Source organism: Bufo bufo, chromosome 6 (assembly GCF_905171765.1).
Source record: "Bufo bufo chromosome 6, aBufBuf1.1, whole genome shotgun sequence".
Classification (NCBI taxonomy): Eukaryota; Metazoa; Chordata; class Amphibia; order Anura; family Bufonidae; genus Bufo; species Bufo bufo.
The window spans coordinates 162,875,970-162,902,814 of record NC_053394.1 but is presented as its reverse complement, the minus strand read 5'-3'; the positions used below and the strand labels follow the sequence as shown (position 1 = coordinate 162,902,814).

The 26,845-nt window shown below is 43.1% G+C and overlaps 1 protein-coding gene across 2 annotated transcripts in view; it reads right to left on the bottom strand.

Moving 5' to 3' along the window:
• Positions 1–658: 658 nt before the first annotated feature.
• CARNS1 (carnosine synthase 1) overlaps positions 659–26,845 on the bottom strand; it is a 39,025-nt gene continuing 12,838 nt past the window's right edge. For both annotated transcript variants that reach the window (XM_040434637.1, XM_040434638.1), the window contains exons 4-10: positions 12,935–13,024; positions 12,386–12,849; positions 12,096–12,300; positions 11,371–11,456; positions 10,911–11,142; positions 4,189–4,472; positions 659–3,316 (exon numbers count right to left, since the gene is read on the bottom strand). In XM_040434637.1, the coding sequence (XP_040290571.1) occupies positions 1,928–3,316; positions 4,189–4,472; positions 10,911–11,142; positions 11,371–11,456; positions 12,096–12,300; positions 12,386–12,849; positions 12,935–13,024 (2,750 nt within the window). In that variant the 3' untranslated portion in view covers positions 659–1,927. The remainder of the gene's footprint in view (positions 3,317–4,188; positions 4,473–10,910; positions 11,143–11,370; positions 11,457–12,095; positions 12,301–12,385; positions 12,850–12,934; positions 13,025–26,845) is intronic.

Here is a 26,845-nt window from a genome sequence, read left to right as displayed (position 1 = left end):
ACAGAAATATGTAGATAATAGTTACATGAAGTGATTGTTAAAGGGAACCCTTTCACTGGGATTTTGTGTATAGAGCTGAGGACATGGGTTGCTAGATGGCCGCTAGCACATCCGCAATATCCAGTCCCCATAGCTCTGTGTGCTTTTATTGTGTAAAAAGAGATGAGTCAGGGACAGGACTCGTCTCAGGTTAATTTGCATATGTATCAAATAGTTTTTTTTACACAATAAAAGCACACAGAGATATGGGGACTGGGTATTGCGGATGTGCTAGCGGCCATCTAGCAACCCATGTCCTCAGCTCTATACACAAAATCCCGGTGACAGGTTCCCTTTAACCTAGTGTAGACTCCGTGTAAATGAACCATTAGATGACAATGGAGCAACTTGTGCATGCTTATTTCAGGAAGGATCGGGGAAGTACCATTAAGACCTCTATAAAATTCAGGATCACTGATCAATCGAAAGTAATACATCTTGATGATGCCTTAAGTATTCTGAAGGAATGTGCGCCCAACCAACCATTGACCCTTTACACAGCTGATAAGTAGGAGTAGTGACAAAAGAAACAGATTCAGAGAACATGACAATGACATAATAATAACATATTTCATGCTTCATTCTGACCTGTGATGTCATGAGCATAGAAGAATCATGTATATCCATCTTTTATTGTTTGTAGAATATATTGTACATTTGGAGATTAAATATTTTTTTTATTTTTTACAAAATTTGTCATCAAATGAATTTTCCAGGAAAAAAACATGCATGGCCTATCCTTATCAGTGGATGGGTGGAGGTCTGACATCTGGAATATGGCTACAGAGTGCATTTCAGATTTAACAAAGCATGTGTTTATCGAAGATCATCCTCATGTGTGGCCAGACTCGGACTGGCCTACAGGATTACAGGTGAATCCCCTGGTGGGCCCCTAGTCTTCCACCCCCTGCACAAGTGGCACATAACACAGTAGACTTACTGCATTACATATGATACTACAGGTCCGCCCCATTCTGTTGATGGTGGGTTTTTCTGGAATTAGAGCAAAAGAATAGGTGGAAAACAGCTTTATGTTGTTCATTCTTATGACAGGGCAAATACTCTAAAATGTTCATTAACAAACTGAATATAATTTCTCTTACAGTATTTATACTAATTACCCTGATCCTAGCAAGCCTGTACAAGATCATGTTGATCCCATTCCTTATTGCATACTTAAAACATATCAAATGCATTTAATACATGTAAAATAATACCCAGAAATGTAATCTCCAACTAGTGGGAAGAACACTTACACTCTGTTCTGTGTATTATGTTCTTTAAGATACCTACAAATATACAGTACTTAGATTTTATATCCTTAAAGGGGATTCCCCATCCAGTAAATATGCTATAAATATCTGTTAGGTGGAGATCTCACCTCTGGCACCTCCATCTTTTGGAAGTAAGAGGGTCCCATGAATTCTACTTGCCAATATAAAGCAGTCATGAGTTGCATTGATTTCATTGAGTGGTCGCTCTCTCCACTGAAGTCTATGAGAGTTATACAAAGAGTTGACTGCTGTCTGCTTAGCTCTTTCTGTAACTCTCACAGTCTAAATGGCATATGACCAACTTTGCTTTGTAGCCAGTGGAACAAACAATGATACATAATGATAAGGGGATCCCCATTCTCCCCAAAGGGGAAAGGTCCCAGAGGTGAGGCCCAGACCTGTCTGTTATTTATGGCCATAAATGACTGACATGGAAATACCTCTTTACCACACTGGGTGTCAAGGATGATGTGTGCATGGATGCCTACTTTAAATGTATAGGGATAATGGGTCCATATTATGTTAACAGAAGGAAAGAGGATCCCATTATATGTATTCCCACCAATCCTGCACTCTTCCACTTTGAAAACATAGTTTTCATTATCTAACATAGCTTATTGGAACTCTCCTGTCAGATAATGCAGTGGATATCCTTGAGAATCTAGCCCAAGCACAGAACACACCCCTAGAAGTCTTTCTCTGGCCTCCTTCTGGCTCTTGCCCTGACATGCCACATTGCCATATGGTTCCTGATCTGGTCTATGCACTGGACTACCCTCCATACGGTTGAATCTGATGTATCCAGAATTATGCAGCTCAGAAAACCTCTGTGGATTTGCAGTGGTTCTTAAAGCCTCCTCGTGAGATTCGCCAGTGCACATAACCCCAACTAGAACTCCATTCTCCTGGGCACCTTTTTCTGGCAATCCAGGCTCCAGCCCGCAAGACAGTGCTAGGGCAACAAGCACTAGGTCAGTGCCATAGATATGATGAATCCAATCACGCAAATAAAATCCACCCATTCGCGGGTTAATCTCCAGCAACCGTGGACCAGAATCTGTCATTTTGAGCTCCACATTGAAAACCCCAGGGTACAGGCCTAGTGCTCTACAACTGCGTGAAGCAGCCTGAACCAAATGACAGCATCGTTCTTGACTAAGACGGGAAGGAAGTGCTGCTGCGGTTTCAGTAAAACCAGGGAGTAAAGTTGGCCCATTGTCTGATACATAAGCTGCCAAAAGACGACCATTAAAACCCATGACCAAATCCACATCGTGCTCAGAGCCTGTGATGTACTCTGCCAGTAGTGGTGGAGGTGTCTGAATTGCTGCTTTTATTGGTTCTGTAGGATCAATACTGCTTACTCCATTTGATAGTCCTACCTCAGGAACTTCTGGCTCATATCGCCCCACATTTCTTGGCTTACAAACTTCTTCTTTATGACACACTCCACCTGCATCTATGGTAGAGTGCCCATCATTGTTTAAAAGGTTACAAGATTCAGGTTCTACCCCCATTTTTTTAACTAACCTTCTGCACTCCTCTGCATCCTGGATTAATCGCACACCCACAGCTCCTGCTCCCGATTCTGGCTTTAAAACCAATGGGTAAGAGAGAACTGACTCTGCTGCCTCTACCCCCCCTGTTCCAGGGCCTAGAGGAAAGCAAGGCACAGCAAATGCCCCAGCATATGGAAATGGTGGAGATGGAGCTGTCATGTTGAGGAGACGCAACTGTGTTTGAGTCTTGCGCTTGGCAAGTCTCACAGCATTTGGAGGTGGCCCAGCTAGACCCAACATTTGACACATTATGGCAGCAAGGATAGTACACTCATCCCAAAATGTCATACAACCCGAAAAATGTAGACCCTTTTCCCTAACTGTAGATAAGATGTTCTGTGCATGCTCCTCATCATCACAAGAGCGATCTTCATAATTATAATGGATGAAGGAGGTGACAAGTGATGAGGCAAAATGCCCTGGGTTTGAGTCCACCAAATGTATCTGTAAAGAGAGAAATATGTGTAAAATATATTGAATATGTATATTTTTGTGTCATGTTATTGGGCGCCAAAGACAAACCTGTAACAGGGGTGCATCATCTAACACATCATTTATAGCTCTGGTCTTTTCATATGGAACATAGTTAGACTTCCTTTTACTCAGGGAAAGAAATCTGTTTGCTGCTGTAGCCCTATATTTATATACCCTAGCTAGGGCTTGTTACCAACCCTCACCCTTGCAGCCACCATCCATCATGTGCTTCATCAGTCTATAGTATGCCCTTGGCAGAGTGTCCTTTTGGGCCCCCAGCTTAAAGGGGTTGTGCAAGAATGGGCTGGGGTTTGGCAACCCACCCCCCCTCCCCATTCTGCAGAACCTGCAAAGGGAAAATTACTTACCTGATTCCCGCTCCTTCTCCTGCAGACCTTTGATGCTCCCCTGGGATCTCTTGATGTCAACAATGGAGAAGGGGAGCCTGCACCGGGAAGAAGGCAAGTCATCTTTCCTTTGCAGGTCTGGCAGAATGACAGGCTGTGTAGTCATGCACTAAATTTATCACAGGGGCTCCGGCTGGATGATAAACCTGGGGCATGGCTATACACATTTACAGTATCTAACTCCCAACTCTTGGTTGGCTTAGTTTAATTTTTCAGATTTGTACACCAGACTTGTGGCGCAAAATGTTGCATATTAGGCTATGCCCATTTTCCCATGAACTTATGCCCCCTTTCTGGTAATTCATGCCCCCTTTCCAACTAGACATAGATCATTTGCATAAACATAGAGGCGTTAAATTGCACATTTTGATGCAATTTACATTTACGCCATGGACTAGGTTTACTCACATTAGTAAATGCGGGTCATTGTTTTACCTTGATCCCATAATTCCGAGCAACCTCCCAGATGAAGTTTTTGCTAATGCCACCAGCACCGATCACCAAAACCTCTTTTCCTTCCATTACATACATCATAGAACGTCTAAGCATTGTTTCGATAAGAAGTCCCGATGCAGAGCCTACAGATGTGGATTTTCCAGCTGCCAGGCTTCCGAGCACTGATTCATGGATCCCACAGCTTTCCAGACAGAGATCAGTGGTTACACCAAGAATGACTGGTGATACCATGTAGTCAACATATGTAAGTAGCATATCAACACCTTGAAATCATAGAGGAAAAAGGAAAGAGAAATTTGATGTGTAAAATTTGTCTTGTCTTTAACAACCATAAGAACAAACATACAAAATGTAGAATACAGGGCTCTGAATCCCTCACTTCATAAAGTTCCTCCACTTGGGAGGGAGGAAGGGGTCACTGCACACTGATTTATATAGTCCCTACTGAGCTCAGTAATAAAGCAGTATGCAGTCAGCTCCCCCTATTGGCTACAGTCAGAATGTTATCACTAAATGGGTTGTCCTACCCTATACATAGCTAATAAATATCTGACCACTGGGTAAATGTCTGACCACTGGGACTGCAAGAAAGGGAGCCCCTCAGGTCTAAAGAGTGAAAGGAACCATTTTCGTGCATGCATGCTTGGTGCTCAATTCATCCCTATGGTACGCTATGATATTCATCTCTATGGTACAGCTGTAGATAATAAGTACTGTACTCTCGTTATCGGTGGTGGTCCCAGCAGTTAGGCTCCCACTGATCAGAAACGTATCCTTTAATCTGTGAATAGGTCACAGGTTGTCATGGTGGGACAACCAATGCTGGTGCCGTTTTTCTATAGAAAAACAGAAATATCACACATGAGTACTGAGGCAGACAAAATGGAGTGTTTCACCTTACAAATGGTATTCAATGTAGAACATGAATGAGCCCAGTTCTCCAAAGTGATAGGCACTTGTTTGTATTGGTTCTCTTCCCTAGCTTTTAAAAGGGTAGTCATAAGGATGGAGGCCTCAATATCTTTTATATGCCCTACTTTGGCATATGGAAAGCCGTTACATTAGTGAGACAACTTCTCTCCTCTTTGTAACAGATTGGCCATGAAGAACAGTAAGCATAAGCGTGGAAAAACATGAAAAAATTGGTTTACCGTATCAGACACACCAAGTTTGGACACACCTGACAGGAAGTATGTTCCTTATGGTCTTAAAGATTGTTTGTTTCTATGTTTAAATAGGATTATTTCATATCTCCCCCTCAGGTAGTTTCAAGCAAAACTATTCTGTTACTTAGGCCTCTTTCACACAACCGTATGGCTTTTTCAGTGTTTTGCAGTCCATTTTTCACGGATCTGTTGTTCCGTCTTTTTGTTTCCATTGTGTTTCCGTTTCTGTTCCGTTTTTCCATATGGCATATACAGTATACAGTAATTACATAGAAAAAATTGGGCTGGGTATAACATTTTCAATAGATGGTTCCACGAAAACGGAACGGATACAGAAGACATACTGATGCATTTCCGTATGTGTTCTGTTTTTTTTGCGGACCCATTGACTTGAATGGAGCCACGGAACGTGGTTTGCGGGCAATGATAGGACATGTTCTATCTTTCAACAGAACAGAAAAACAGAAATACGGAAACGGAATGCATACGGAGTACATTCCGTTTTTTTTGCGGAACCATTGAAATGAATGGTACCGTATACGGACTGCAAAAAACGGCCCGTAAATGGGGGGGGGGAGAAACAGTCGTGTCAAAGAGGCCTTAAAGGGGAAGTATGAGTGTAGAATTTTTTTTTTTTTCATAAACAGCACCATTCTTTTCCTAGGGCTACTTGAGTTGCAAGACAGACACAGGGACAGGAGTGGGGCTGTTTCTGGAAGAATCTTATACTTCCATTTAATTTCCAGAATAGTTTTTCTTGTTTCTTGATTCATCATGCCAATCAGTTGCATTATGACAATGTCCAACTTCTGTGATGGTACTACAACTTAGCAAAAATCAATGGCATTCCATCATTAGTTTATAAAAAGGTGGGCCAGACAATCCAAAAATATGCAGCAACACTGTCTCTTCAAGTGCTCTGACAAAAAACAAATAGGTTCTCAAAAGGTTCCTCACAGGAAAGGCAGATCAAGAGATACCTGTGCTCCACAGCATACGTTTATTTAACTGGCCATACACATTAGGCTACTTTCACTGTCGCGTTTGGTGCGGATCCGTCATGGATCTGCACAGACGGATCCGTTCATATAATACAACCGCATGCATCCGTTCAGAACGGATCCGTTTGTATTATCTTTAACATAGCCAAGACGGATCCGTCTTGAACACCAGTGAAAGTCAATTGAAAGGTCAACATTTTCTATTGTGCCAGATTGTGTCATAGAAAACTGATCCATTCCCATTGACTTACATTGTGTGTCAGAACGGCTCCGTTTGGCTGCAAGCAGCGTTTTGGTGTCCGTCTCCAAAGCGGAATGGAGACTGATCAGAGGCAAACTGATACATTCTGAGCGGATCCTTTTCCATTCAGAATGCATTAGGGCAAAACTGATCCATTTTGGACCGCTTGTGAGAGCCCTGAACGGGTCTCACAAACAGAAAGCCAAAACGCCAGTGTGAGAGTAGCCTTAGATTTACATCTTTTGAACCTGATGAGTTCGGTAGGACCACCCGACCATCTAATGTGTATACAGGCCCCCACAAACTAACCTCTGAGGGCAGATGTCACGGAAGAGAAGGATCGAGCTGTGAGATTTTAACATGCTTGATCCTTCCGTTCTCAGGGAGCTAAGCCTCCACCAGAGGTATCTGGCAGAAGATTACTCCACTTTCCCCATGCAGAATATGTGCATGCTCAGCTGCCTTGAGCATGCATGTGTATAAAGGGGGCTGGAGAAATAACTGCTAGCCAAAGTTTTTATCTGACAGCTATCTAAAATGTATGACACCATTTTACAGCCTCAGAGTGAGCCAAATCTTTTGCAGTTCTAGTCAGACAAATCTCTGAATATGGCAGCCAACATTTTACAGACAGATCATGTTTTAATTTAAAAATAAAATTGGACCGTGCAGTGTGTTATTAAACAGGCTGTTTGCTTCCACCGGCTTCCATGCGGTTACCCGTAGCCTTATATGTCACTTTGATATAATTAATGCCGTCTTGGCGATAAAGAGCTTGAAAGTGTCATACCTCATGATTATGTATTATACATGATTACATATCACACTTTGATATATGCTCTACGTTTCCGCAATATTGGTGGCTATTTTCGCCATACAGAACATTATTATTTTTTGATCCTATGATGATGCCACTTGTTTTTGTTATTTATGTATATTCTTACAGTATTTTTGCTTTATTTTTTATTTTTTGCATAGACTTATTGTGCTGAGGAAATGTAGTAGAGGAGTAGAGTTGAGAAAATCAAAGTCAACGAAGTGGACTTCAATCTGAGTTTCAGGACAAATTTGCTCGACAAATTTTCCTGAAATGGCAGTAAAAAAAAAAAACTCACCTTATCCATTTGATCGCAAAAAGACCATCGCAGGCATCTTGATTGAAGAAAACGCGCCAAATCTCGCCCACCCAGTGCGATGACGTGGCGATGTCATCACGTCAGTGCAAGAGATTTGCCACGTTTTCTTCAATCAAGATGGCTGCGACAGTCTTTCTGCGATCAAATGGATGCGGTAAGTATGTTCTTTTTTTAACCTCCAATTAACCCCTGAAAGGCCCCAATGTGACTCTCAGATGCGATCATTGTTGAACCCGGCATTTGAGGGGTTCAATGACAGGGGGCTGTGCGATTGCCGTTCCCCTTCTTTGCACCCACTCCGTACAATGGAATGTGATTCTTAACGAATCGAAAACTTCGCTCATCACTAGTAATGAGTATTTCTGGCAATTACATATTCACGTTTTTACAGAATTATTGAGACTATATGCATCAATAAATTGATATAAACTGATGAGTGCCGTGGTACTAGCTATATGTCATACCTCAGAGTGTCATACATGACTTTTCTAAGCAATCTGAGCACTCTCAATTTGGGTTGAATTTATTCATACCCCAATTGAATCTGCTGACTGATTTGCTAGAATTGGACCCAAAATGAATTTCAAGAAATTTGCTTATCTCTATTGGCAACCAATTTTTTCTTTTTACTGGACAACTTATCCAAAAATCATAGACAATTAAAATGTTTAGGACATATTGAAAAACCAAAATCAATGATCAAGATTATAATACAGTATATGTCCATAGTTTAGAATACTGATATTACCATATTAGCAGGTTTTTGTTTTGTCAGGGTCCCCTATTTTAACTGATTATCCAGTGCTTGACAGAGATTGTCCAGGATTTTGATGGCCACTTCTCGGGATAGGCCATCAATATCATAACAGTGGGGGTCTAACAACTGGCACCCTCGCCAATCAGCTGTTACCTTGCAGCTCTTGTGCCAGAAGTTGGTGCTGGAACTACCAGCTCTGTCCATTGTGTAGTGGACAGATTTGGTAACTGCACTGCTTCTCCATTGAAGTTAATGGAAGCAGCGCTGTAATAACCAACGCCATCCACTAAACAATAGATATAGCTGTGTAGTTCCGGTGCCTCCTTCCAGCAACGGAGCTACTCCTGAGCAACTAAATGGCAAGGGTATCTGGTGTTAAACCTCCACAAGATATACACTGATGAGCAAAAGGGTAACAATGTTTTGAACTTTTGATTTTTAGGCTCCATATCTCGCTATCCGCTACAGCTTCGAATGTGAGACTACCATAATTTTATAGACAATCAGACAATCATCTTGGCTATCTCATACATAAATTAGACTTTTAATTATTTAGCATATGATTAGTTATGCAGATTCTTTGTCATATAACTGCATTGTTACAGTTTTGCTCCTAAAATTCAGAATTTTTATTTTTATCATTTTTTTGGTATTTTGCAAATCCACTTTTGGCTTTCAACATTGCCTGAATCCTTCTCAGCATACTCTAGATCAGATTCAAGCATGTCTTGACTAAAATCTGTTCTCAGGTCTCTTCTACATGTTCCCAATGTTGGTGCATACTGGCCGACTCACTTGGGTACGAATACAGCTTTTTTTTCAACTCTACCCACAAGTGTTTGATTGGATTGACGTCTGGGGACTGTGGGCGCCAATATAGCACCTCTACTTAATTGTCATTGTACCATTTCTTTGCCAATATCGATGTATGCTTCAGGTCTTTGTCCTGCTGGAACACTAATTTCTCAATCTGTTAGCCCCCTTTTCCCTTGTTTCTTTCAGACCCATTTGCACCCATCAGAGCCGAGTCTATTGACTTTCATCTCATCGCTCCAAATCACCAGTTTCCAATCTTCTACTGTCCACACTTTTTTGCAGACTCGAGTTGATGCTTCTTATGATGATAGGTTTCTCCACCTTTCTTTCGAGCCACCATTCCAGACTTGTGTAATGAGCATCACACTGTGCTTACATGGACATCTGTGATCTCACTATTACGAAGCATGTGAGCCACCTCCACTGCCGACTTGTTGACTCTGATATTTTGCTGTCGTCCACCTCTCGGGTTTGGAATGGATGGATGGACTTTATTTCGTATTGTTCCAACCGTCCTGACACTCACATGATGCAGTTTGGCAATTTTCATGGCAAAGATACTGCTATCGATGAGCTGGATGATGCTGTTTCTCTTTTCTTGGGAAATCTTCTTCATGGCTGCTCCTGGATTTGAGCCAATGTTTTTTCGCTTGGGAATCAAACTAATAACACACTGAGATATTAGGGAATGTGAGAATAGGTTGTAATTTGTAGTATACAAGAAGAAAAAGATTATTCCACCACCAGGAGCAAAACAGTAACAATGAAGTTACATGGCAAGAATCTGCATAACTAATCATATGCTAAATAGTTGCAAATCCAATTTATGTATGAGATAGCCAAGATGATTGTCCTTTTAAAGGGAGTCTGTCACCACATTTGGGCATATTAGACCGATCAAATAGGGTTATATGATCCACCCAGAACTTAAAAACGGTACCTTTGTTGTAGAAAACGGACTTTTCTTTTAGCCGAAAATGAACTTATAAGGTTATGTTAATGAGCCCTCTCAAGTGCCCAGGGCGGTCTCTCAATCCTCGGAGCCCCAGGCAGCACCTCCTAAACGGCTCATAACCCCGCCCTCCGTGCGCCTCTGCCCGCCCGTTTACTCCCCTCCCCTGTCCTTTTCCACTGCAGCTGTGCGGTCCAAATCATAGCGGGCGCATGCGCAGTAGGTATCGCGATGCCCTGCCAGGAGCGGGCATCGCATTGTGCATGCGCCCGCTACGATTTGGACCGCACAGCCGCAGTGGAAAAGGACAGGGGAAGGGAGTAAACGGGCGGGCAGAGGCGCACGGAGGGCGGGGTTATGAGCCGTTTAGGAGGTGCTGCCTGGGGCTCCGAGGATTGAGAGACCGCCCTGGGCACTTGAGAGGGCTCATTAACATAACCTTATAAGTTCATTTTCGGCTAAAAGAAAAGTCCGTTTTCTACAACAAAGGTACCGTTTTTAAGTTCTGGGTGGATCATATAACCCTATTTGATCGGTCTAATATGCCCAAATGTGGTGACAGACTCCCTTTAAGCACATAAGCCAAGCTAAATATTTTTCTCTGTTAATTTTTACTCAATTGAAATAAATACCGAGTATGTCAGTTTGTACTTTGTTTCCTCCCCTTTCTTTATCATTCATTTTTTTTTCTTCCTCCATTATTGCTTTCATGGCTTTTTCTGCTGCATCCTTGATCTGGACCATTATCTCTCTTTTCTGAGTCTCATTTAGCACTCCCCATAACTCTAGTGTGGTATCCAAGGACTGTGGAAGTGTGAATCGGTGACAGAGAGGCTTCTCTGCCCGTCCAACCATACATACCACCTGCAAAAGAATCATCGTAGATTTTATGAATTACATAAAAAACTATAAAACGAGCACAAAAAGATAAAACAATCAATGGTGAATATACAATATATGTTCATAAAACATCTGGGAAAGTGATGCCTTATTAAAAAAAATGTAAAGAACTCTTCTCTTCAGGGGCTCAGGATATGGGTTTGAAGATTGGGGGGGACACAAGCCCCTGGAGAATGGGGACAGCCCCGTTACCTTGCTTAGGATTGGCTGGTCTCCGCGAGATCGGCAGACAACGGCACAGAGACGGATCGTCAGCTCTGGGGGGCGCACGGAGCAGCCTGGGGGGTGGGGCAGAGACAGTAATATAGGAAGAGAGAGTGGGAGAAGGAGGAAGGTAGAGGTCGAAGAAAGTGAAGAATGAAAGAAGTATAGATAGAAGAAAGAGAGAGAGAAAGAAAGAAAGAACTGACCCTCCTTCAATACAGATACAATCAAATCTGACAATTTTGTATATCTGGGATATGAAGAGGGAATCCTCTTCTCAGAATTCCATGAAGCTGCTGTCTAGTGCTGGGGAAAAAAAATGAAACTGAACTGAAAAAAATGAAATAAAATCTTCTCCAGCACAGGAGGCAGATGTATTTATTGAGTAAGGGCCCAGTGTAATATAGAGGAAGTAAAAAGAAAAGTTTGACAGGGTATGCAATAAGAGAGGAACATGTTTAATAAATAACATGAAAAAATACGGACTGACTATGAATCAAGAAATTGAGGCATGATGAGAAATGTATGCATAGATGAGGGATTGTATCGAAAATATAGAAGCTAACAAAAAGTTAAGTGGACAGAAAAAGAATACAAATGGGAAGAAAGAGACAGAAGGAAGGTGGTGTTGGGAGAGGATTCTACAGAGTATCACTCTCTCCTTGCCCCTCCCATGCAGAATATTTTTTCCCCGCAAAAATCCCCTCGCTTACGTGGTATACAGGCTGGAGGTGGTGATGGCTTGATCCTACATGGGGGCACGGTCATCACAAAGCCCTCAAGCAGGACTGCTTGTCCTAGTGGGAGCTCAGAAAAAAACCCCACTACCACATTTGACACTTGAAGAGTGTCTTGAGATGAATAGAAACTTGTGGATGGAGATCGTCCAGGATAAGGCCAGAAGGTCTTCAAAACAACCTAAGAAAAATAAAGAGTGACTAGAAAGCAAACAATACTAAGGCAAATAAAAACTATGGATCAATGGAAGAACTTTTGTGAATACCTTCTGATAGCCCTTCATTTTTAGTGAGGAAAGAAATGCAGAGATCTCTTGTCGAATTGTCTCTTCTTGGCCTTTTTGACAAAGCTCTACCACCCTTGTAGATTTGGCCTTCATAGTACATTTTCCCCAAGAGCCTAACTGGTAAGAATTACTAAGAAGCAGGGAAGGAGTCAGAGGTAGTCCCTTAGTATCCAAAAGGATTCGTACACCCAAGGTATTAGCAAGGAGGAGAGAAAGTTGGGGAGATCCTCCTATTGGACAGTCCCACTGCTCTCCCATCAGGAATTGAGGTCCACCCAGCCAAGAGAGGTAAGTGACACGTCTTGGAGGTGAAAAAGTGTCCAAGTAAGTGCGACCCCCAAGGTCAAAAGTGACAGCTTGCTTGATGAAAAGAGGAACTGTGGTGGCTGGTGAAGGTGGAGCTGGGCAGAACCAAGAGGTGGAGAGGCAAAGTAGTATTTTTCCTGAAAAGAAATTTAAAAGAACAACTTAGAAATGTTTTTGCTTTGTTCCTCCATATCATGGGCTCTATCTCTGTGCCTTACTTACCAGGACATTGTCTCGCACCCTCCAGCAGAATAGACATAGCAAAACTGGGAGCCCCAAATACGCATATTGTTGTGGTATCCATGGTATGACCTGACAAGTTAAAAAAATATACAGAATTTGCTCATGTTTTCATTCATCCTTATTCAGGTATCTCAGCTGACTTATCTCCAATTTTTTTTTTTTTTTACTTAAGATAGGTCATCAGTGTCTGAATGTTGCGGAACACTAAATCATTATGACAATGGGAGGACAATGGAGCTTACTACACACATCGGCCTCTTGATTACAACACAATGACATTCATCCACATGAGGCTGGTATTACAGCTCAGCCTGACCCAGGTCAGCGGCATGGACGTTTGAAACTGTGTCAGTAGTAGAAGGTACAGTAATATACTGTTCTAGTGTATCCCTTTTTCAGATGACTGCTGAAGTCCTGGAGGAAAGGCCCATGACACAGATAAGTAGAAAAGTGGTCAGCTTGAAGAGGAAGCAGTTGCAGATCAGATGTCCTGGATATAGCTCCAGCCCAGTGTTTCGGCATCCAAAAGAAAAATAACCAGCACATGTAGCATAAAACCTGATTTTAGTCATAGCATAAGTGTCACATAGGATATTCAGATTTTAAATCCTGAAACATATAACCAATCATAGCAAGTGTGGTAGGGACACGCTCTTTGAGAAAGGACAAACTGCCTTGTGAAAGGACACTCCATCTGAGCTACTGCAATAACTTGAAGTAAATCTAGGAGAGCAATTGGAGCAGTGAATATGGGGAGATCTCTGGATCCATGTGCAGTACTGGCCTGGATCTAGCTTTATTAAAACGAGATTGTCATGTATTGTATGATGTCAGATTTTTATTTTTAAATGAATCAATGGATAACCCCCTTAAACCAATAGGTACACGAGTATCGCAATGAAAAATCCAATAGGCCTCACAATTGCCTGTCTATTGTCCTTTCCTCTAATAGGCCTCCTGATTCTTTAGTGTATCCCCATGTGTTGAAATAAAATTACGTCATACATTGGAAATATTATTTGAGATGTTCCATAATGCATATTTTTAAAAGCCTAGCTGCACAGCCTATGCAACATTTATTATAACAAATTCCATGCACAATTGCTTAATTAGGAATTCATATGTGTCACTGGCAGCTGTTAAATTTTTACTCGATTTTACATAATTACATACGGTACTTAGCAGGGGTGTGGTCCACAATTGAAAAAAATATATAAAAAAAACCTATAAACCAACCATGTTTTCTTTTTGTTCTCTTAAGGAGTAATGTAAATACTTGGGGTCAAGAGATTTCCCAAATTAGGTGGCCATGTACACACAACTCAACACCCATCCTGTAGAATATGTGATCCTCTGACACAATATTTCTAATCTGTGTAAATTGGTTACTATACTGTAACACCAGAATAGGTTCAATGGGTTGATTTACCCTGTCCCTGTAATAATGTAGCTCTGGATGTATGCATAACAGTACTCCTAGCTCTACTTAACCTCTTCCAGACACAGGGCGTACAGGTACGCCCTTATGTCCTGGTACTTAAGAATACAGGGCGTACCTGTACACCCTGTGTATTTTCGATCACTGCCGTACGGTCCTGTGACCCCCCCGCGTAGGCGAACGCAGCAAACTGCAGGTCAATTCAGACCTGCGGTTTGCTGCGTTTCCGGGTTATTTGGGTCTCTGAGGACCCAATAACCCGGAACAGGATGGTGATCGGTGGTTTGTTTTTACCCCACCAATTACCATCCTTAGATCCTGAGTGGTGATGGTGACATCACCTCTCAGGATCGCCTCTTATTGGTAGGTGGGCGGGCCGGCGGGAGATTCAAATCATAGCAGCGCTCCTCTCCTCCTCCTTTTGTGTCCGGAGCCCGAGGAGAGAGGAGTGCTGCTGTGCACGTGTCGATCTGAGCCAGCATCACCCCATCTGTTCCCCAGCACCCATTCTTGCCCCCAGGACCCGATCTGTGCCCCAGCACCCCCCATCTGATCAGCAGGTAATTAGGGAAAGTCTAGGGTTGGGCTAGGCAGGGATAATAAAAGGGAAAGTTAGTGTGAAAAAAAGTTTTATTGCATCACCCTAAGTAGGGTGTCTGGTCTCCACAGCACAGCTGTGTGACCCTAGACCCCCCAGGGGTGCTTCCGCTTGCCCCCCTCCCACAACTTTTTTGGGGCGTAGGCATTTTTATTTTATTTTTTTTGTGTGCGTACGCTGACTGTGGCCGGCACTCTTAGCGTCCGGCCACTGTTAGCGCATTGCACACCCCACTGCTGATCAACTTCGGACTGTTGATCAGCGGTTTAGAATTAAAAAAATAATAATAACATTTTTCCCCTTTTTTTAGTTTGTCTTTTTTTTTTCTGTTAGTTTTAGGGATAAGTACGTGAACACCCGTGCCCCCTCACACACGCACACTGAATAAAGATTTACACGCACACACACACGCACACTCCCCTATGGCCCGCCGGATGTTCTCGGCCGAGGAGGAATACGCCCAGCTTGCCTCTGAGTCCAAGAGTCCTAGTGAGGACGAGCATGACCCCACTTTCCTGTTGTCATCCGCATCCCCCTCATAATCTAGCGATGATGATGAGCCCCCAAGGCGGCGGAGATGCCGCCAGGCGGAGCAAGGGGACCGCCATGCTAGGGACCCTGTGGCCCACCCTAGTACAAGCAGATCTGGGGCTCGTTCTAGTTTTCCGGCCCACCAGTTAAATCCACCTGAGCCCCCTGCCGGTGAACTTGTCTGGTGTACCCCAGAGCGATTTGAGCCCGTGATTTCTGAGTTTGTAGGCCAATCAGGAATCCAGATTTCCACAGTGGGCTTCACTAAATATGACTATTTTAGTCTTTTTTCAGTGACCAACTAGTAAATCTAATGGTGGAGCAGACGAACCCGTACGCCCAACGTCCTTTTTGGCTAGGCCCGGTGGCTGGACCCCGGTCAGTGCAGCCGAGATGAGGACATTTTGGGGCCTCGTGCTGCACATGGGCCTAGTCAAGAAACTTAGTTTCAGGCATTACTGGAGTGGGGACGTCCTCTACCAGACCCCACTTTACAGTACGGCCATGACACGTATCCGGTTTGAGGCCATCCGGAAATGCCTGCATTATTCAGATAATGCAGCATGTCCCCCCCAAGGTGATCCTGCCTATGACCGTCTGTATAAGATACGGCCGGTCATCGATCACTTTGGGGCCAAATTTGTACAGGCCTATGTACCTGGAAGGGAGGTCGCGGTTGATGAGTCTCTCATTGCGTTCAAGGGGAGACTCATTTTACGCCAGTATGTTCCCTCAAAACGGGCGAGGTATGGCGTGAAGCTGTACAAACTTTGTGAGAGTACCTCAGGGTACACTTACAAGTTTCGTGTGTACGAGGGGTGAGATTCCCGTATTCAACCCCAGAATGTCCCCCCACTCTGGGTGTTAGCGGGAAACTTGTGTGGGGCCTTATGCACCCACTGCTAGATAAAGGTTATCACCTGTACGTGGATAACTTTTATACTAGTATCCCCTTGTTCAGGTCCCTCGCCGCCAGATCCACGTCCGCTTGTGGGACCATGCAGAAAAATCAACGCGGCCTCCCTGCCCACCCCCTCCATGTACCTATCCCCAGGGGTGAGACCCGTGCCCTTACCAGTGAAAACCTGTTGCTGGTCAGATATAAGGACAAGAGGGATGTCCTTGTACTGTCCACAATTCATGGTACCGCGGCAACGGTCCTCAAGCCCGATTGTACTGTCGACTACAATCGGTATATGGGAGGAGTTGATCTCTCTGATCAAGTCCTCAAGCCATATAACGCCATGCGCAAAACCCGGGTATGGTACAAAAAAGTTGCGGTCTACTTGGTGCAGGTTGCCTTGTACAACTCTTTTGTGCTGTCCCGGAGCGCTGGCAACACAGGGGCATTCCTTCAGTTCTATGAGGCAGTCCTCAAGGCCCTGATCTTTTCGGACCGGGAAAGAGCAGGCCGGAGTACCTCGGGAACTGGAGGCGCCCGAATCGTCCCTGGCCAACACTTTCCAGGTGTGGTCCCCCATACTGGAAAGAAGGGACGAACCCAAAAAAAGTGCAGAGTGTGTCGCAGGAGGGGGATACGGAAGGACACCACTACTCAGTGCGACACGTGCCCCGATCAACCAGGCCTCTGCATTGACGGTTGCTTCAGGGAGTACCACACTTCCATGGAGTACTAAATTTATATCCCAATTTAGCCACTGACAATCGGATAAAAAAACTAGTTCTCAGATTTGAGACACCCAAAAAAATTGTAAAAACTAAAATAATAAAAGAAAAGTATACAAATTAGGTATCGTCACGTTGTTAATAATCTCCTCTATAAAAATACCCCATGACCTAACCCCCCAGATTAATACGCTCCAAAAAAAAAAAAAACGGTGCAAAAAGAGAACTTTTTTGTCACCTTACATAACAAAAAGTTTAATAGCAAGCAATCAAAAAGTCATATAGCCCCCAATATAGTGCCAATAAAACCGTCCTCTCATCTCGCAAAAAATGAGCCCCTACATAAGATAATCGGCTAAAAAACAAAAAAAAAGGATAATTATCAAAAAGGATAATATAGTCTAAAACCTAAATAATTGTAAAAAAGTAGACTTATTAGGTATGACCTAACCCCCTAAACGGTGCCATAACAGCTATTTTTGGCACTTTTCCATTTTAATCCGTTTATTCCGGTAACAAGGCAAGGGTTAACAACCAAACAAAACGTAATATTTATTACCCTGATACTGCAGTTTACAGAAATGCGACATTTGTGGTCGTAAACTGCTGTATCAGTAAAAGGGAGGCCGCAAAAGGAAAGGACCGACATGGTTTCTGGAAGGCCCTTTTGAAGCCCCCCTGATGACCCCTAGAGCAGAAACTCCCTAAAAGTGACCCCATCTAAGAAACTACACCCCTCAAGGTATTCAAAACTGATTTTACAAACTTTATTAACCCTTTAGGTGTTCCTCAACAGTTAATGGCAAATGGAGATGAAATTTCAGAATTTAAATTTTTGGTAACCTTACCTCACAGAAATGTAATATAGAACCAACCAAAAATCATATGTACCCTAAAAATAGTCCCAACAAAACCGCCACATTATCCCGTAGTTTTCAAAAAGGGGTCACTTTTAGGAAGTTTCTACTCCAGGGGTGGATCAGGGGGGTTGAAACAGGACACGGTGTAAATAAACCGGTCCATAAAAATCAGCCCTCCAAAAACCACACGGCGCTCTTTCCCCTCTACGCCCCGCCGTGTGGCCGTACAGTAGTGTACAAACACATATGGGGTGTTTCTGTAAACAGCAGAGTCAGGGCAATAAAGATACAGTCTTGTTTGGCTGTTAACCCTTGCTTTGTTACTGGAAAAAATGGGTTAAAATAAAAAATTTGGCAATAAAATGAAATTCTCAAATTTCATCCCCATTTGCCAATAACTCTTGTGCAACACCTAAAGGGTTAACAAAGTTCGTAAAATCAGTTTTGAATACCTTGAGGGGTGTAGTTTCTTAGATGGGGTCACTTTTAGGGAGTTTCTACTCCAGGGGTGCATCAGGGGGGTTGAAACAGGACACGGTGTAAATAAACTGGTGTAAATGTAAAGTAATAACTATTTTTGTAGGTATTAGGCCTCATGCACACGACAGTATTTTTTCACGGTCCGCAAAACGGGGTTCCGTTGTTCCGTGATCCGTTTCTGTTTTTGTTTCCGTGTGTCTTCCTTGATTTTTGGAGGATCACCAGACATGAAAAGTGAAAAAAAAATCTAAGTCAAGTTTGCCTTGAATATGATAGGAAAAAAACAAACACGGATGACGGACGCGGATGACAATCTTGTGTGCCTCCATGTTTTTTCCCGGACCCATTGACTTGAATGGGTCCGCGAACCGTTGTCCGTGAAAAAATAGGACAGGTCATAATTTTTGGAGGGACTGGAAACACGGATCACGGACGCGGATGACAAACGGTGCATTTACCGAGTTTTTAACGGACCCATTGAAAGTCAATGGGTTCGCAGAAAATCACTGAAAATGGAACAACGGACACAGAACCCAACAACGGTCGTGTGCATGAGGCCTTACTATGTATTATAGAAGTAGAGAAATTGAAACTTGGAAATTAGCAATTTTTTACAGATTTTTGGTAAATTTGGTATTTTTTTTATAAATAAAAAAAAATAATTTTGACTTCATTTTACCACTGTCATGAAGTACAATATGTGACGAAAAAAGAGTCTCAGAATGGCCTGGATAAGTCAAAGCGTTTTAAAGTTATCACCACTTAAAGTGACACTGGTCAGATTTGCAAAAAATGGCCTGGTCCTTAACCACCTCAGCGCCCCTAGCTTAAAGGAAATCTGTCATGTGGATATTGGATTATAATCTAACTAATTATATACAATCATTAAAGGGCTTCTGTCACCCCACTAAACAGTTTTTTTTTTGTGTACTTATAATCCCTATACTGCGATTTATCCATACATAATGTGATTAATCATTTTGGTTCAGTAGATTCTGCTAAAAACGTACTTTTATAATATGTAAATTACCTGTCTACCAGCAAGTAGGGCGGCTACTTGCTGGTAGCAGCTGCATCCTCCTATCATAATGACGCCCCCTCCGCATGTTGATTGACAGGGCCAGCGAACGGGATCTTTCTCTGCTGGCCCTGTTTGCATTCAAAATCTGGCGCCTGCGCCGTAACGGTATTCAATCGGCGCAGGCGCACTGAGAGGCGGATGCTCGCTCGGCCGCTCCATCCTTAATGCGCCTGCGCCGATGACGTCACATCTACACCCGGCGCAGGCGCATTGAGGAAGGAGCGGCCGAGCGAGTGTCCTCCTCTCAGTGCGCCTGCACCAACTGAAGACAGGTACAGCGCAGGCGCCAGATTTTGAATGCAAACAGGGCCAGCAGAGAAAGATCCCATTCGCTGGCCCTGTCAATCAACATGAGGAGGGGGCGTCATTATGAGAGGAGGATGCGGCTGTTACCAGCAAGTAGCCACCTACCTGCTGGTAGACAGGTAATTTACATATTATAAAAGTACGTTTTTAGCAGAATCTACTGAACCAAAATGATTAATCACATTATGTATGGATAAATCGGAGTATAGGGATTATAAGTACACAAAAAAAAAAAACTGTTTAGTGGGGTGACAGAAGCCCTTTAACTACTAAAAAGTGCCTTAGATGTATTCACTTACTGGTGTGACAGATGGTTACCTCATAATATACACACAAAGATGCCGCATGCCGCATGCTAATGAGCTGATTTGAGTCCAGCGTGATGTCATTGAGTCCAGCGTATATTTAATTCAGAGCTATAGCCACTCCCCTGCCCACCTGCTGCTGATTCATATGGAAAATAACTGTCATTCAGCAGCAGGTGGGCGGGGAGAGTCAGGAGCTCATAAATATTCATGACTAGAGATGAGCGAACTTCTGTTTTAAGTTCGGCGTCTAAAGTTCGGCTTCCGGTTAGCGGAGGATCCCGATATGGATTCCGAATTCCGTTGTGGTCCGTGGTAGCGGAATCAATAATGGCCATTATTGATTCCGCTACCACGGACCACAACGGAATTCGGAATCCATATCGGGATCCTCCACTATTCGGAAGCCGAACTTTAGACGCCGAACTTAAAACAGAAGTTCGCTCATCTCTATTCATGACTCATCATTATCAGCTGGAGCTTTTCAATACAAGATGTTGGCAGATTGACTGGGTCAATTAACCACCTCAGCCCCCAGTGCTTAAACACCCTGAAAGACCAGGCCACTTTTTACACTTCTGACCTACACTACTTTCACCGTTTATTGCTCGGTCATGCAACTTACCACCCAAATGAATTTTACCTCCTTTTCTTCTCACTAATAGAGCTTTCATTTGGTGGTATTTCATTGCTGCTGACATTTTTACTTTTTTTGTTATTAATCGAAATTTAACGATTTTTTTGCAAAAAAATGACATTTTTCACTTTCAGTTGTAAAATTTTGCAAAAAAAACGAGATCCATATAGAAATTTTGCTCTAAATTTATAGTTCTACATGTCTTTGATAAAAAAAAAATGTTTGGGTAAAAAAAAAATGGTTTGGGTAAAAGTTATAGCGTTTACAAACTATGGTACAAAAATGTGAATTTCCGCTTTTTGAAGCCGCTCTGACTTTCTGAGCACCTGTCATGTTTCCTGAGGTTCTACAATGCCCAGACAGTACAAACACCCCACAAATGACCCCATTTCTGAAAGTACACACCCTAAGGTATTCGCTGATGGGCATAGTGAGTTCATAGAACTTTTTATTTTTTGTCACAAGTTAGCGGAAAATGAAGATTTTTTTTTTTTTTTTTTTTTTTCTTACAAAGTCTCATATTCCACTAACTTGTGACAAAAAATAAAAAGTTCTATGAACTCACTATGCCCATCAGCGAATACCTTGGGGTCTCTTCTTTCCAAAATGGGGTCACTTGTGGGGTAGTTATACTGCCCTGGCATTCTAGGGGCCCAAATGTGTGGTAAGGAGTTTGAAATCAAATTCAGTAAAAAATGACCTGTGAAATCCGAAAGGTGCTCTTTGGAATATGGGCCCCTTTGCCCACCTAGGCTGCAAAAAAGTGTCACACATCTGGTATCTCCGTACTCAGGAGAAGGTGGGGAATGTGTTTTGGGGTGTCATTTTATATATACCCATGCTGGGTGAGAGAAATATCTTGGCAAAAGACAACTTTTCCCATTTTTTTATACAAAGTTGTCATTTGACCAAGATATTTATCTCACCCAGTATGGGTATATGTAAAAAGACACCCCAAAACACATTCCTCAACTTCTCCTGAGTACGGGGATACCAGATGTGTGACGCTTTTTTGCAGCCTAGGTGGGCAAAGGGGCCCATATTCCAAAGAGCACCTTTCGGATTTCACTCCTCATTTTTTCCTGAATTTGATTTCAAACTCCTTACCACACATTTGGGCCCCTAGAATACCAGGGCAGTATAACTACCCCACAAGTGACCCCATTTTGGAAAGAAGACACCCCAAGGTATTCCGTGAGGGGCATGGCGAGTTCCTAGAATTTTTTATTTTTTGTCACAAGTTAGTGGAAAATGATGATTTTTTTTTTTTTTTTTTTTTTCATACAAAGTCTCATATTCCACAAACTTGTGACAAAAAATAAAAACTTCCATGAACTCACTATGCCCATCAGCGAATACCTTGGGGTCTCTTCTTTCCAAAATGGGGTCACTTGTGGGGTAGTTATACTGCCCTGGCATTCTAGGGGCCCAAATGTGTGGTAAGTAGGTAAATGACCTGTGAAATCCGAAAGGTGCTCTTTGGAATGTGGGCCCCTTTGCCCCCCTAGGCTGCAAAAAAGTGTCACACATCTGGTATCTCCGTACTCAGGAGAAGTTGAGGAATGTGTTTTGGGGTGTCTTTTTACATATACCCATGCTGGGTGAGATAAATATCTTGGTCAAATGCCAACTTTGTATAAAAAAATGGGAAAAGTTGTCTTTTGCCAAGATATTTCTCTCACCCAGCATGGGTATATGTAAAATGACACCCCAAAACACATTCCCCAACTTCTCCCGATTACGGAGATACCAGATGTGTGACACTTTTTTGCAGCCTAGGTGGGCAAAGGGGCCCATATTCAAAAGAGCACCTTTCGGATTTCAAAGGTCATTTTTTACAGAATTTGATTTCAAACTCCTTACCACACATTTGGGCCCCTAGAATGCCAGGGCAGTATAACTACCCCACAAGTGACCCCATTTTGGAAAGAAGAGACCCCAAGGTATTCGCTGATGGGCATAGTGAGTTCATGGAACTTTTTATTTTTTGTCACAAGTTAGTGGAATATGAGACTTTGTATGAAAAAAAAAAAAATAAGCATTTTCCACTAACTTGTGACAAAAAATAAAAAATTCTAGGAACTCGCCATGCCCCTCACGGAATACCTTGGGGTGTCTTCTTTCCAAAATGGGGTCACTTGTGGGGTAGTTATACTGCCCTGGCATTTTCCAGGGGCCCTAATGTGTGGTAAGTAGGTAAATGACCTGTGAAATCCTAAAGGTGCTCTTTGGAATATGGGCCCCTTTGCCCACCTAGGCTGCAAAAAAGTGTCACACATGTGGTATCGCCGTATTCAGGAGAAGTTGGGGAATGTGTTTTGGGGTGTCATTTTACATATACCCATGCTGGGTGAGAGAAATATCTTGGCAAAAGACAACTTTTCCCATTTTTTTATACAAAGTTGGCATTTGACCAAGATATTTCTCTCACCCAGCATGGGTATATGTAAAATGACACCCCAAAACACATTCCCCAACGTCTCCTGAATACGGAGATACCACATGTGTGACACTTTTTTGCAGCCTAGGTGGGCAAAGGTGCCCAAATTCCTTTTAGGAGGGCATTTTTAGACATTTGGATACCAGACTTCTTCTCACGCTTTGGGGCCCCTAGAATGCCAGGGCAGTATAAATACCCCACATGTGACCCCATTTTGGAAAGAAGACACCCCAAGGTATTCAATGAGGGGCATGGCGAGTTCATAGAAATTATTTTTTTTTGGCACAAGTTAGCGGAAATTGATATTTTTTATTTTTTTCTCACAAAGTCTCCCGTTCCGCTAACTTGGGACAAAAATTTCAATCTTTCATGGACTCAATATGCCCCTCACGGAATACCTGGGGGTGTCTTCTTTCCGAAATGGGGTCACATGTGGGGTATTTATACTGCCCTGGCATTCTAGGGGCCCTAAAGCGTGAGAAGAAGTCTGGAATATAAATGTCTAAAAAATTTTACGCATTTGGATTCCGTGAGGGGTATGGTGAGTTCATGTGAGATTTTATTTTTTGACACAAGTTAGTGGAATATGAGACTTTGTAAGAAAAAAAAAAAAAAAATTCCGCTAACTTGGGCCAAAAAAATATCTGAATGGAGCCTTACAGAGGGGTGATCAATGACAGGGGGGTTGATCAATGACAGGGGGGTTGATCAATGACAGGGGGGTGATCAATGACAGGGGGGTGATCAATGACAGGGGGGTGATCAGGGAGTCTATATGGGGTGATAACCACAGTCATTGATCACGCCCGTGTAAGGCTTCATTCAGACGTCCGGATGCGTTTTGCGGATCCGATCCATCTATCAGTGCATCCGTAAAAATCATGCGGACATCTGAATGGAGCTTTACAGGGGGGTAATCAATGACAGGGGGGTAATCAATGACAGGGGGGTGATCAGGGAGTCTATATGGGGTGATCACCACAGTCATTGATCACGCCCCTGTAAGGCTTCATTCAGACGTCCGGATGCGTTTTGCGGATCCGATCCATCTATCAGTGCATCCGTAAAAATCATGCGGACGTCTGAATGGAGCTTTACAGGGGGGTAATCAATGACAGGGGGGTGATCAGGGAGTCTATATGGGGTGATCACCACAGTCATTGATCACGCCCCTGTAAGGCTTCATTCAGACGTCCGGATGCGTTTTGCGGATCCGATCCATCTATCAGTGCATCCGTAAAAATCATGCGGACGTCTGAATGGAGCTTTACAGGGGGGTAATCAATGACAGGGGGGTAATCAATGACAGGGGGGTGATCAGGGAGTCTATATGGGGTGATCACCACAGTCATTGATCATGCCCCTGTAAGGCTTCATTCAGACGTCCGGATGCGTTTTGCGGATCGGATCCATCTATCAGTGCATCCGTAAAAATCATGCGGACATCTGAATGGAGCTTTACAGGGGGGTAATCAATGACAGGGGGGTGATCACCACAGTCATTGATCATGCCCCTGTAAGGCTTCATTCAGACGACCGGATGCGTTTTGCGGATCCGATCCATGTATCAGTGCATCCGTAAAAATCATGCGGACATCTGAATGGAGCTTTACAGGGGGGTGATCAGGGAGTCTATATGGGGTGATCACCACAGTCATTGATCATGCCCCTGTAAGGCTTCATTCAGACGACCGGATGCGTTTTGCGGATCCGATCCATCTATCAGTGCATCCGTAAAAATCATGCGGACGTCTGAATGGAGCTTTACAGGGGGGTAATCAATGACAGGGGGGTAATCAATGACAGGGGGGTGATCAGGGAGTCTATATGGGGTGATCACCACAGTCATTGATCACGCCCCTGTAAGGCTTCATTCAGACGTCCGGATGCGTTTTGCGGATCCGATCCATCTATCAGTGGATCCGTAAAAATCATGCGGACGTCTGAATGGAGCTTTACAGGGGGTTGATCAATGACAGGGGGGTAATCAATGACAGGGGGGTGATCAGGGAGTCTATATGGGGTGATCAGGGGTGATTAGGGGTGATCAGGGGCTAATAAGGGGTTAATAAGTGACGGGGGGGGGGGTGTAGTGTAGTGTAGTGGTGCTTGGTGCTACTTTACTGAGCTACCTGTGTCCTCTGGTGGTCGATCCAAACAAAGGGGACCACCAGAGGACCAGGTAGCAGGTATATTAGACGCTGTTATAAAAACAGCGTCTAATATACCTGTTAGGGGTTAAAAAAAACACATCTCCAGCCTGCCAGCGAACGATCGCCGCTGGCAGGCTGGAGATCAACTCTCTTACCTTCCGTTCCTGTGAGCGCGCGCGCCTGTGTGCGCGCGTTCACAGGAAATCTCGCGTCTCGCGAGATGACGCGTATATGCGTGACTGTGCGCAGGGCTGCCACCTCCGGAACGCGATCCTGCGTTAGGCGGTCCGGAGGTGGTTAAAGAAAGTGACCCAGCATTTTGAAGAGAATCAGTCACTTATTTATGTTGCCCTTAGTTAGGACACCATAAAACTGGTGACAGGTTCCCTTTAAACCCCCTTAATGACCAGACCACTTTTTACAATTCTGCACTACACTACTTTCACGGTTTATTGCTCGGTCATACAACTTACCACCCAAATGAATTTTACCTCCTTTTCTTCTCATAAATACAGCTTTCTTTTGGTGGTATTTGATTGCTGCTAAGATTTTTTGTTTTTCCGATATTAATCAAAATAGGCCGCAATTTTCAAAAAAAAATGTGTATTTTTAACTTTCTCTGGTTAAATTGTTTGTGTCAGAATTTATTGTGCTACATGTCTTTGATAAAAAAAATCCAATAAGTGTATATTTATTGGTTTGCACAAAAGTTATAGCATTTACAAACTATGGTACAAAAATTTTAATTTCCGCATTTTGAAGCAGCTCTGACTTTCTGAGCACCTGTCATGTTTCTTGAGGTGCTAGAATGCCAGGAGAGTATAAATACCCCCCAAACGACCCCATTTTAGAAAGAAGACACCCCAAAGTATTCGTGGAGGGGCATGGTGAGTTCATGTATGATTTAATTTTTTTTCACAAGTTAGCAGAAAATGACACTTTCTGAGAAAGTAAAAACCAGAAATAAAGTTTCCATTTCTGCTAACTTCTGGAAAAAAATAAAATAAATCTCCCACGGACTCACTATGCCCCTCAGTGAATACCTTGGGGTGTCTACTTTCCGAAATGGGGTCATTTGTGGGGTGTGTTTACTGTTCTGGCATTTTGGGCGGGGCTAAATTGTGAGCAACCCTGTAAAGCCTAAAGGTACTCGTTGGACTTTCGGCCCCTTTACGCACCTATGCTGCAAAAAAGTGTCACACATGTGGTACTGCCGTACTCAGGAGAAGTAGGGCAATGTGTTTTAGGGTGTATTTTTACATATACCCATGCTGAGTGAGATATATATCTCTGTAAATTGACAACTTTGTATAAAGAAATTAAAAAAGTTGTCATTTACAGAGATATTTCTCACACACAGTATGGGTATATGTAAAAATACGCCCCAAAACACATTGCCCTACTTCTCCTGAGTATGGCTATACCACATGTGTGA